Here is a 12,397-nt window from a genome sequence, read left to right on the forward strand (position 1 = left end):
GTCCAATTTGATAGTTGAATCTCATGGCTTAAAATGCATCATACCAGTTAGGGAAGCTCTTAATATATACACGTACGTAGAACTAAACCCATCATTTTATTCATGATCAGTATGCACATTACATATTGATGAAGCCACTTAAAAACAGAACCTTCTATGGATAACAACATGAAATACGACAACCGCTAAAGGGGTAAAAAATGAACGAATTGAGATTCGTGATCTGTTACTAAACAAGCATTTTCTGATTCACCACGTAGATCCTCGAGCACAAACTCCACCCATCCATTAATTCTTATCTTTTCTATGATCAATTCTGCCCGCAGAGTTGAAGGTCAGCTAATCAAGGATGCCCAAGAAGTGAAGGTCTGTAAAAAGCATGACTCTGTGCTATCTCAATACGGTCACGAGGATCATTCATGTTTTCATCTCTCAATGCTTGAAGGATGGCCTGTGATGGTACCTCCCTATATTCAAATAGAACAAACACTTAGATACACTGGTGAAGCCCAGCTAGTTATCTGCTGACAAAACCCAAAAGAGAATTACCCTAAGTATTCAACCGGAGACAATCATGTCCGTCAAAATATTGCATCGTATCAATACCTCAGTAATGCAGGTTAAGTAGTCAAATTATGCCCCACAAATGAGCTCATTTTACCTTTTGATTAGTATTTTGTAAAGTGTCTTCAAGATGGGACACAGTTCAACAGGAGCAACAGGCTTGTTTTCTTCAGGATGGAAGACACTCAAGCTGGAGTGGCTTAAAAGCTCGTAAAATGCTCCCACAGCAGATACTCCCTGAGGAAAACAGGACAAAGTAAGCATTCTAGCCACACAAATAGTAGTTGCAAATGTGGGAAATGAGGGAAAAAGAATGCAGGTGCCCATATATACGACCGAGAGCTTAAGGATGTGGTGCAAAGTAAAAGTTTGCTGAGCCCTACTATTTACAAAACACACCTGATGGATAAGAAAGGACCACCATTGGATTAATAATCAATCATGATACTACATTGTGAACGTAAACATGGAGGACCCTTTTGGTAAAAGGTAACCAACTATCTAGCGTGTCTATACCAGATTCCACATGAATGAATATATCAGTTCAAAACATTTGCCAACAAAACATGACATTATAATCTTTATTTTTCACAATGTTTTTTAGTGGACTAGATTGTTTGTCACATCTTTTTATCTGTCATTACACTATTAAGACTTGGAGCAAATTACACGGCACCCACTATATTTGGGGTGAAACTAGTGAGCACTCACTATTGTCTTTCACCCACATGCATAATTACAAGTTAACCACAGTTAAATGTGCTGTCAAAATGGATTGTGAAATTACTCAAATACCCTTACCCTTGTTTCATTCATTTAAGATGATCCAATCCAACCCAACCCTTAGGTGGGTGAAGAGACTCTCTTTTCACCCATCTTCTACCTCTTTCCGGTGAGGGTTTTAACGAAGATTTGCATCCTTCCCCTCAGTTTAAGGATGAGGTGAAGGGTGGACTCCTTCTAGATGAATGGACTTAAACTACAGAATTTAGCACAAAACAATAAAAAAAATCATGGAAAACATTTTAGAACAAAAGATCCTTTAGAAATCGCCCAACTGCCAGCTTTCCCCCTGCCGGAATTTAAATATTTCAGGAGTTTCACCTCCAGTTTATGCTAGGATAAGAATCATTGGAGCTGTTTCCGGTTCATTTTCTTGAAACCGAAGGCTCTGATTGTGAAGAAGCTTAAAGTTTTCTAGGTTCAAACTGGGAAGCAGATTTCTAGCCAGGGCTTGGAATTGCCACTGACATAAGACTTTCGATGAGAAAAGTCCGCCGGACATACTCTCAATCATTTCTTGGAAGCAGATTGCCCTTTTTCTTCTTCTCGTTTCTTTAATCAATTTCACTATGATTTTCTTCTTGTTTCTCTGATTTTTTTATTCAAAGAGTAGTTTTGTATTTTTCTCTGAATCAAACTAACATTTATAGAGTAACAAAATCCCATTGATCCCTGGCATTAACGTTTACCCCTGATTCAAGTAGGTATCGAAGACTCTCCATATCTCCAACTCTTGAAGCTTCAAATACATCATCGATCAAAACCTTTTTAAGAGGAACTAAGCCCTTGAAGTCTTCAGGATCAAGATCTATTCCGTCTAGATCGGAATCAATCATCCACAATTGTCTCTCTAACATCTTTGGGAAACTCTCTGTTTGTTTTCTAGGGTTTCGATATCCTTCGTAGCCTCCACTATAGTGCTGTTGAAGATGATTGAAAAGATAATATCAAGGGTGATTCCAAGGTGTGGAAGACGTTCAATGAGAGTTTTAGTGAAATCCAATAGGTGTTGGATCAGAATCATGTTTTGATTCAACAGGTTTATGAGCATGGTAAAAGATCTCGCTCTCGAGTGAGATCTCGCCTCCTTGAAAAACCAAGATCTCGATCGAGATATACAATTTTTTGGCGTCAACTCGATGGATTTTAGGGTCCCAATTAAGTTGAAACTTGGTATTTTGACTATTTAAGGCCCTTTGAACACATTGGTGGCCTTGGATTGTTAGAAAACAACCCCATATATGATTTCTAAGTCTACCCATAGTACGAAACCGAAATCTTGTAGGATTAGGGAATGCAAGGTTATACAACATGTAATATAGAACCTTTAAGGCATATAAATGAAAAGCAAGTGTATCAAACAACCTTAATGATATCAAAATTTCATCCATATGAGTATCACAATCTCAATTTTCAAGAATAGAAAAATAAAATTATACAACCATTAGAAGTTCTATATAAGTCATTAAATCATAAGTTTATAAGACAAGTAAACATAGTTGTCAAAGCGTCCGCCTAGGCGGCAAAGCGGTTTTTCAATGGCTTTGTTTTGAACCGCTTAATTGACGCCCAATCTACAAAGGAACTCCAAGGCCCAAAGTGACATAGAACCTATTTTTTACCCTGGGGCGGGCTCCTCGGACCCCCGCCACTCACCGAGGAGTGGGACCCCGTGCCCATCAACAATAGAATGTGAAGCATAAGCCATACTCAACATCAAGAATTAATGAATCAGTAAATACCTAGCCGAATGCTTTGACAACCATGGTTTTAATGAGATTAACTTATGTTTGTGTTCTTTTTTTGAATAATTTTTCATAATTATAATTCTTGAATGCTTTTTTTTTTTAATGAATGTGACTATTTAATATTTGTTTAGCTTATTATAGAAAGTAGTTGTATTGAAAAGTAGTTTAAAAATAGTTATATTGAAAAAATTTGACCCAACCGCTTTGGATGCCTTATTGCCGCCTAAGCGCCGCTTTGTCGCCTTATTGCCTAAACAGGGCCTCAATCGCTTTGGTCGCCTTACCGCTTTGACAACTATGCAAGTAGAGAATGATGATCTTCCTTTGATGTTGTAGATGTGCTAAGAGTAGTTGCAAGCATGGTAGATCTCGCCCCGGGGGGGGGGCGTCCCCCCGGGGAGAAAGGGGCCCCCCGCCCGGCGGGGGGGGGGGCGGGGGGGTGTACCTTTCCTCGGGGGGCCCCCGGCGGCGCGCGGGGGGGGGGGGGGGGGGGGGGGGGGGGGGGGTTTGAAAATTCACGTTGGTGGCCGGTTGACAACCCGTGATTTCTAACTCACCCATAGTGGAAACCAAAAAAGAGAGGGGGGGGGGCAAGACAACAGATAAAACCTTTAAAGCATATAAATGAAAAGCAAGTACAAAGCATCAACTAACTTAAATGTTATCAAAATTCCATCCATATGAGTATCACAATCCCAATTTCCAAAAAAAAAAAAAAAAAAAAACCATTAGAAGTTCTTATAAGTCATTAAATCATGAGTTCATAAGACAAGTGAGAATGATTGATCTTCCTTGTTGTGGTAGAGTGTAAGTGAAATTCAGCCAAAATCTACAAAAAAAAAAAAAAAAAAAGGAGAGATATGGTGAGATCTCAAGTGAAATATCCCAACTCTCTGCTCTCGACCTCCATCTCATCTCGCCTATGTGAAAAAACGAGATATCTCGTGAGATCTCGATCTCCCACCATGTTTGAGAATCACCAGTCCAAGACCCAAATAATCTCACCAAGAACTAACAATCTTAATAACCGAATTAATTGAGAAGGTGAAGTGAGATCTTGTTGGGGTTACTAACACCATTGTTACTCAACACTAGAGTAGGTTGCAGAGAGAGAGAGAGAGAGAGAGAGAGAGGTCGAAGAAGGAGAGAGAGAGTGGATGGGGTATTTTTGTAATTTATCTGCCCAAAGGGCATTTACATAATTTCAATCTCAATGTTTGAACGACTTAAAAGGCTAAGGGTATTTTGGTAATTTTATCTGTCATTTAACAATAAATTTAACTGTGGATAACTTGTAATTATGCATGTGGGTGCCATGTAATTTTGAAGCTAATAATGGGTGGTCACTAGTTTTACCCCAAATATAGTGGGTGCCGTGTAATTTTCTCTAAGACTTAAAATGTCAAAGGTCGACTCATTATCACATGTTAAAAATTGAAATACTCGAGATTACCAGAATCAGAATCGATACCTGAATCATTCCCTTGCCCTTGATGCTATCACCCATATCCAAGCTTAACTCCCCCTTGGCTAACATTTGGCCATACCATGCATTACGACCTTTCAAAAGGGTTACATAAGTGTCGGCTAACAAAGGCCCTGCAAGCTTCTCAGGTTCTTCCGTCAACAGATGAGTTATAAATATCATTTCTGATGTGCAGTGAGCAAAATATACTGATTTGCTGGTAGCGCTTTCATTGGTTAGGGCAGCAGCCATTCCTGTTTAACCAATTCAAAAAACGAAGATAATGACTGTATTTGGTCAAGACCAACCAATTGTGCTTCATAGAAATTGGTTATAAAGTAATAATTTGTATCTCTATAAATGTTAATTTAACAAAATACCAGATTAACAATATTCATACTTAACATTAGAATTTCACCAAAAAAAAAAAAAAAAAAGGCGACATTAGGATTTCTTCATGAATCAGGATGGTTAGTTTCAGAAAATACCCAGCCCAAAACAAGAGATTAGAGAGTACTTGGTTGGATATGGCACAGAGGGCTATAAATCCAACATGCCTTGCAGCTTCCCAAACCCACCCTGGGGAAAAGGTACATCATACACCAACAGGTTGATCAAGTAACTATAACTAATGATATGTAAAAGGTTCTCTGGGTATAAGGATGGTAACTGAGTATTGGACCTTCTCTTCCTTACAAGCATTACCATCCATGTCAGTTTGGAAGAAAAAACCATGAGAAGCTCAAAGGCGTCATGTCAGAGACGGAGAAAATGATTTGTAAGAGTAGCCAGAGGTCTTGCAGGAACATCAGCATCAGAAGATTCATATTCTCCTTCACATATGGAACATATAATGATATCCAATTTGGGTTCCATATGTTCAACATAGACCGGAACAAATTCTAAAAACTAGGAAATGTTTCATCCATAGATGTGAACAGGAACAGAGAGTAAGCCTCATCTACTTAATAATATGATGCCTTATACTATCTACTTAAAGTTGGGTAAATGAATCCTGTCCATGAGAAACAGATTAAACCCACAGTCGAAGAAAAGAAAAGGAGAGGAGATGAGAGAACAGGTGAAGAAACACCACCACGAGAGAGAGGAAAGGATAAACCTTCACAAAAGTTTCTGGTTCATTTTTAAATCCCATGCCCCTGCCCCCCCCCCCCCCCAAAAAAAAAAAATATTATATTTTTATATAAAAATAAAAATATATATATATATATATAAATATATATATAATAAAAAAAGAAACATTTCATTGGTGCCAAAAGTTTTTGGTTTATTACTAGATAAATACTGCCATGAATAATTACAGGGTGAAACCTTACCAGCTCCAATAGCATAGACATTCTTCAAGCCACCCATAACTTCATGAGTGACAAGGTCACTGTTATCCCACACTGTGAAATGAGGTTGCCTCAAAAACCTAGCCATAGGTTTCCTCCACTTTTCAGCCCCACATATGCGAGCATTAGCATACTCCTTGTTGTAGATCTCTGAGGCAATATTTGGTCCTCCAAGGTATAGAATGTTCTCCATGGGTACTCCAGCTGAAAAGTACGTTTTTCTACCGAGTTTAGAAACAATAGATAAGGAAAACAAGAAACATGAGGGGCTAGACATGCAGAATTAACAAGCAAGGAAAAGAAAATAAGAAAAATCAATTTCCCTGCAAAGTGTGTGAAAGACAAGAAATACCAAGGGGAGGATGAAATATGTAGAATTAATAACCAGAAAATAATTTATTCTGGGGGTCTGCTGATCAGATTGGCAATTATTACATAAATTTGCTAAAACGTTAAAGTAACTGCTGCTATAAGCAGTACACTAAACTGCTCAAGGGAATGAATCAACAGAAATCTTGTATATTTTCATTACTACAATGAATTTTTGCCTTTCCCACATGGGGTACACCATGACCTAGGGCAACCTTAGAATTTATGTGTTGAATCAGAGAAGAACTGGTTCTTATTTTTATCAACTATCAAGTATGAAAAACCCTATAGCAGATGGAAGATGTCTACATCATGAAATCCACTCATTAGACAAAGGACTGGCATGCCTTAAGTTACTAATCCAAAACTAGGCTCTTGATCCTAGGCACCAAACCTTTGCTTTCCCCTTCCATTCATTATTGACTACCACCATCAGGATCCAGACATGCAAAATCTAACACAACCTTCGAATGGATGGCATGGAGTGGCATTTAACATTTTGGCATAAGCCTCTTTTTCATTTCTCTTTATTTTCTTTTCTGTCTAATTCTAACTTATATTTAGCTACATGTATATCAGTTTTAAGAATTATGCACTCAGAGTTCAAACATTTCAGACAACGGCTAAACTTAAACAAGGGGAATTCACAAAATCAGACACCATGAGAAGCACTTCAACTGCTCTAGCAGAACGAAACAGAGAGCCGATTAACTTGAGCTGAACAAAGTTAAGGACCTAAAAGCAGGAGACATTACAAATCTGTAACTAAATAATTCATGGGAAGCCAAGAATAAAAATGATGGAATTTAGATAACAAGAGGTCTTACTTGCCCGGCTAATCATCTGTGTCGGAGTTACTATGTGTGGGACAGACTCCAATGCAGCTTCAATACCCTTGGACAGAGAAATGATGATAGGAACAGTGATTCTCTCCTTCCAATACCTACTGATCTCTTCAAAAACCTCACGGGTTTCAGTTGATGGCAACCCATTTATCACAATATCAGCATCCCACACGGCCTCCTGTAAGTTGGTTACAACTTTCAAAGGACAAATTGGTGTGTCAATCATGTTCAAGCAGAACCCATCTCTCAAAATCTCATCTGCATATAATGTCCTGTCACCCAATCTTGCTTCAACATATTTTAAGTATGCACAACGCCTGATCAGACGCCTCAATACATCCTCCCTTGAATTGATCACTTCAAAAAGGTGTTCTGCTGTGGCTTTATCAACTGATCTGCCAGGCCTTCTCCATATCCTGATCTGAACCTTCTCACGTAGACTGCCATAGCTGTCTTGAAGCATGGCTGCAAAAACACTACCCCAGGCACCAGCTCCAACGCCAACAATCTTGAGCAGGTCACCTTCTGCTTTCCCCAACAGGCGACGGAGTTCATCAAGCTTTTCCTCCACACCATTTGAATTATGGAGAGCCCCATTAGAATACAAGTTACTGGCTACCGAATCAACACTTCCAACCATTTTCTGCAGTTGATTCCAAACCAAAAACAACACCAGGAACTATGGAATCTAACCCTCACCAGCATCAAAGGGTCCTTTCCGTCGAGGGTTCCTTTAAAGCTGCAAAAACAGAATAAACTAAGCTAAGCAATCAGCATCAAACTCGTTGAGTATTTGCATATTTCGGTAAATACTATCTACATTTATATAGGTTAGCTGCCTCAAAACAATCCCGAAGCTTCAACCATTCACACCGAGCTGCCCTTCGAGACTCGTCACGAGCAGCAAGAACCTCCTTTTATTGGTGGGAATTTCCAACAAAACCAGAGCTAATTGTCTTACCAATCAATGATTATCTTCTACCACAGCATATAAAAAACAGAAGAAGATAGCAAAATGGATTTCTATGATTCCTTCAAATCGTAGCAGAAATGGGAAAACATTTAATCATTACTTGAAAGACACAGTTTCCAAATTTGGTGACCTACCCAACCAAACTAAATAAAAGAAACTAAGAAATCAAACATAAATATGACAACAAATTCCGTGACGGACACTTCAAAGCGCTGAAATCTACTTCCGTAGACCGACAGAAATTTCAAAATTGCAAGTCACAGACAAAAACCAAGAAAAAGTTTCCAGAATTTAAACTCAGCATATGCTATAGAGGGCACTATGGCCACCGCCCCCACATGGACAGTTCGTCAAAAAGACAGAAAGCATTAAAAATCTGCCGAAAAAAAAGAAACCCAAGTTGGTATTTCTGGTTTGGCGATCTGAGTCTCTGAGATAAACTTACCTTTTCCAATGGATGGAAGAGTTTAAGAGCATGCAAAATAAGAAGACATGAGACATCAATCACTTTCTGTTCAATTTGGTGTTTAACACGGTTCACATTCTTAAGGTCAGATTCATTGAAAGTGAGTTGCTGAGCTGAGACAATAATTAAGAAGCAAGAGAAGGAAAACAGCAAGGAGCGTTGGAGAGTCGCTTAGGTTGGGACTCTGCAATTAAAGTTTCGGATGTTGCCACCTCTCAACGGCAATAATAAATAACAATCGTAGGCTCACACAGAACAGCACCACCTCTTCTCATGTAAATGCTCATGCGATGTTTGTTCAACCGCCTAACCCTGAGTCCTAACTTCTCACTGCCGCAGTCAATTCTGAAATCTCAAAGGACATTCTGATTTCCGTAATTTCATCCATTAATGAAGTTATAGGAACCTTAGGCCCTGCACGGTTTCATCGAACGAAAAATTAAAAACTCCTCCTTCTCTGAACGGTCCTAGAGATATGCGGGATCTTGGACCTCCTGGTGTCAAGAATGATTCAAGATTCCCGTTAACAGGAAAAAAGGTAAAATTCAAGACTCCAAACCCCAAATCTTACTTAGCCCTAGGACTGCAAAACTCTACTTTTGTGGGAGATATTTTTTAACAGCTACGATCCTATGTTTGATTATGATATCATTGGCTAAATTTCAATATAACCATTAGATAAGGGGTTTTTTTTTTTTTGGGTGCAATAAATCATAAGAATCACATCACATCCAGCATGATTTGTTCGAACCGATTATAGTTTCGAACAGTTTGGTTGGGGAAGGTTTAGTTGTACTATTTGCTATGCAATGGGCAGTGACAGAAGGAATTCACAGCGTGCAAATTAGGTCGGACAACACTACATTGGTGGACTGGCTCAATGGCGGGTGTGGGAATGGTTTTGCTGAGGTGCAATCAATTGTGAGAGATATCACTTATGCAATACATCATTTTCATCGGTGCTCTTTTGTGTATTGTCCTAGAGAAGTGAACATTGTTACTCATTCTCTAGTTAGGAATGCCTTGTCCCTTGGAGGCAGGATTTTATGGCCATCTTCCTCTTCTTGGCTCCTTAAATTGTGTAATCAGAATTCAAGAAGGGGAAAGTAGGTAATGTGCTACTGACAAATTTTGTTAGAAATGAACCATTTATTTCCCTCTAGATAAATAATACATGTTCATCAATCACATCTAAATATTCAGATTAAATTAAAATAAATTATATTCTCTAAATTTTACATCAACCTTTGGATGTTATTGATGGACATATGTCCATCAGGAGAGAAATAGATGGTTCATTTTTTAAAATAAATTATATTCTCTAAATATTATTTCAACCATTGGATGTGACTGATGGACATGTGTCCTTTATCTGGAGAAAAATAGATGATCAATTTCTTTGTCAGAAATGGATCTGATAAAATTCTGGTTCGCCAAGGCCTTTCAAGTCGGGAGGGCATGAGAAATTAAAAGGTGTACATCATAAATGATAGCTTCCATGTTAGTTGAGAGCTGTGGATTTTCTTCATTTTAGATTTCAATTAGGCCCAAACAGTCGGATTGAAAAAGAACTTTTGGCAATCCTTCGTCTTGGACTCAAATCAAGGCCTCTTGAATTGCAAAGGTTCACCACATACGACCTCTGCAAAAACCCATTAGAAACTACGGAGCCTGAAAACCTCCCTCGAATTGTTGCGAGCAACAAAACCCAAACAACCCATGCTGTCCTCCTTATCACAATTGCAATCAAGAGACTCTAGCATGTGAATGCCAACAATGCTAACACTTCCTCTTCCTCTGGACTTTGAAGGAAACTTAGCATTGCCTCACTTTTCCAATATTTTGTGCAATGTAAATGTCCTAGTCTTTACTTGTTAAGAAGTTAAGATTAATCCTAAACCACATTGAATTGGCAAATGAACAGTTGACAAGGATATTGTTTGATGTTTCCACCTTTGATGAGCATAGTCCACCTTGATTTGCCTTTTCTTTAGTCCTTCCCCGAATGTGAATCCCACAGGAACCCACCATTTTCAACCTTCCAAATTATCCTGATCTTGAGCACATCTCTTCCAAATAAATACTATTCAAGAAGTGGGCCCATAATGAGTTTGGATCACTCCAAAGCCTCCATGCTACTTTACATAATAACGTCTAACATTGAAGACTTGGCTCCCTAAGTTCCAAGCCACTTTTTTTTTTTTTGGACTTATACATCTTTACCAAAGAGATCCAATGAATTTTATAGTCTTCCTTCTTTTTGGGTCCCCAAATGCAATTAGACATTTCATTTCTAACTTCAACATGATGGGATTGTGGGAGAAGAAAATGCAAAGCCGCATAAGTTGAAATTGGACTAGCGAAAAGAGTTACCTTTCCTTCCGTAGACCACATTTGGTTTTTCAACCTTTCGCTCTATTGCATGTATTAGGAGTAAATACTTTGGCTTTGAACTCTCCAAATTCCAAATGCTGGCTAAGGTACTTAGATGGTCCTTGGCCCTATGCAACCTTTAACACCTTGCACATCATGGACTTGAATTTTCTTGGAGTTTTTACTACCCCAAAAAAAAAAATCTTCTTGAAGTATTAGGACTAAACATAATAGTAGACTTGAGATTGTTGGAATTTGTGAGTCTCAAAGTGAGCTCAAAACTGTAATAATAAAAATGGGATAATTACTGTTTTCCCTCTGTACTTTGATTTTATTACTATTTTAGTCATTGTAGATTTTTAAAGTTATTAATTCAATCTTTAACTTTGTCTACAATTACTATTGTCTTACCTTTAAGCTCCATTAGTTTACTAATGTTGTGGCATCTATATATTTTTCAAATCCCAAAGATAAACCCTATAGTTGTTTCTTTACTTCTTTACCCTTTTGTCAAGTTATAATATTACCCTTAATTGACTATGAAAAAAATTAACCTTAAATCTATTTTCTTCTCTAAAAAGAAATGATTAAATAAAGGAAAAATGTGATTTTTTTCTCTAAAAAGAAATCACTTAATGATATGGATAAAATAGTACCGAACCCGGTTGAACCATGGTCGGGTCATAGATCCCGGTTAGCAACAACCCTGGCATGGTCGGGACCAGTCCGAGGTTTAAACCCATCAATTGTGTGAAGATGAATGACTCTACAATTATAGATATAAATGTGACCCCGAAGATTTCGAGATACGTGATAAAGTTATAACAAATAACTTCCACTAATCCAGAGTGGGGATTTGTCAAGATTGTTAACTAACCTTAGTTCCAAAAGAAAAAGGTAAAACCCTAAAATCAAATGGCCATCAAGAGAATATGCAAATGAATCCCAAGGTCAAGAAATGAGAGGTAAAATCTGTATAAGCAAAGCACCTATGCACCGTGAATCTATCTGAATCGTTTCCTTCCATTATTATACTCAATTCTAGCTCTGCAATTCATCAGAGCTTTGTGATCAGTTTCATTAGTGACTTAGCCTTCGGAGGTGGCCTCTCGACCCCATAGTCGGACCATGTCTAACATTGCTTTGCAGGTTATTCCCCAAGGATCTAAAGGCTGAGCAAATTTTGGATGCATCACCTAATAAAAGAAAAATGTGATTGAATAAAACTCAAAATATAAATTAAATATAAGAAGAGATAAAATTTAATTCAAAGTTGGAAATTGAAAAATCACCTAATATATGCTAACCATTGTGCATGTTACAAAATTTCCTAAAAATTAACATCTTAGATGCTAATTTGTTTGTAAAACTTCTATGATTATAATTATGAAAAATTTAAGTAGAGCTTGAGAGTTTCAACAACCATAAGTGTGGTCCCACCAATCCAGTAATTAAA

At 38.0% G+C, this 12,397-nt stretch overlaps 1 protein-coding gene across 4 annotated transcripts; it reads right to left on the reverse strand.

The window, feature by feature from the left end:
- Positions 1 to 92: 92 nt before the first annotated feature.
- GPDHC1 (6-phosphogluconate dehydrogenase family protein) lies at positions 93 to 9,176 on the reverse strand. 4 transcript variants are annotated; one of them, XM_089165085.1, is made up of 6 exons: positions 8,548 to 9,176; positions 7,112 to 7,868; positions 5,898 to 6,119; positions 4,567 to 4,814; positions 662 to 801; positions 93 to 467 (listed from the first exon to the last, which is right to left on the reverse strand). In XM_089165085.1, the coding sequence occupies exons 2-6, from the start codon at positions 7,767 to 7,769 to the stop codon at positions 344 to 346; spliced, it is 1,392 nt and encodes a 463-aa protein (XP_089021211.1). In that variant the 5' UTR covers positions 7,770 to 7,868; positions 8,548 to 9,176; the 3' UTR covers positions 93 to 343. The 4 variants fall into 4 exon arrangements, with proteins under 4 accessions (XP_089021211.1, XP_089021212.1, XP_089021210.1 ...); XM_089165086.1 differs by lacking the exon at positions 8,548 to 9,176 and adding an exon at positions 7,994 to 8,538; XM_089165084.1 differs by lacking the exon at positions 8,548 to 9,176 and adding an exon at positions 7,950 to 8,538.
- Between the last annotated feature and the right edge of the window lie 3,221 nt (positions 9,177 to 12,397).

This window comes from Hakea prostrata, chromosome 8 (assembly GCF_041222555.1).
Source record: "Hakea prostrata isolate BN-2017 chromosome 8, UWA_Hpros_2, whole genome shotgun sequence".
NCBI classification, from domain to species: Eukaryota; Viridiplantae; Streptophyta; class Magnoliopsida; order Proteales; family Proteaceae; genus Hakea; species Hakea prostrata.

What these genes read in the sequence shown, in the direction of transcription:
- GPDHC1 (XM_089165085.1), bottom strand. Translation starts at nt 7,769, where the DNA reads ATGGTTGGAAGTGTTGATTCGGTAGCCAGTAACTTGTATTCTAATGGG. An exon ending in ACAGATGATTAGCCGGGCAA is followed by an intron (nt 6,120 to 7,111) that starts GTAAGACCTCTT and finishes CGTACTTTTCAG; the next exon opens with CTGGAGTACCCATGGAGAAC. An exon ending in TGTCTATGCTATTGGAGCTG is followed by an intron (nt 4,815 to 5,897) that starts GTAAGGTTTCAC and finishes TTGGTTAAACAG; the next exon opens with GAATGGCTGCTGCCCTAACC.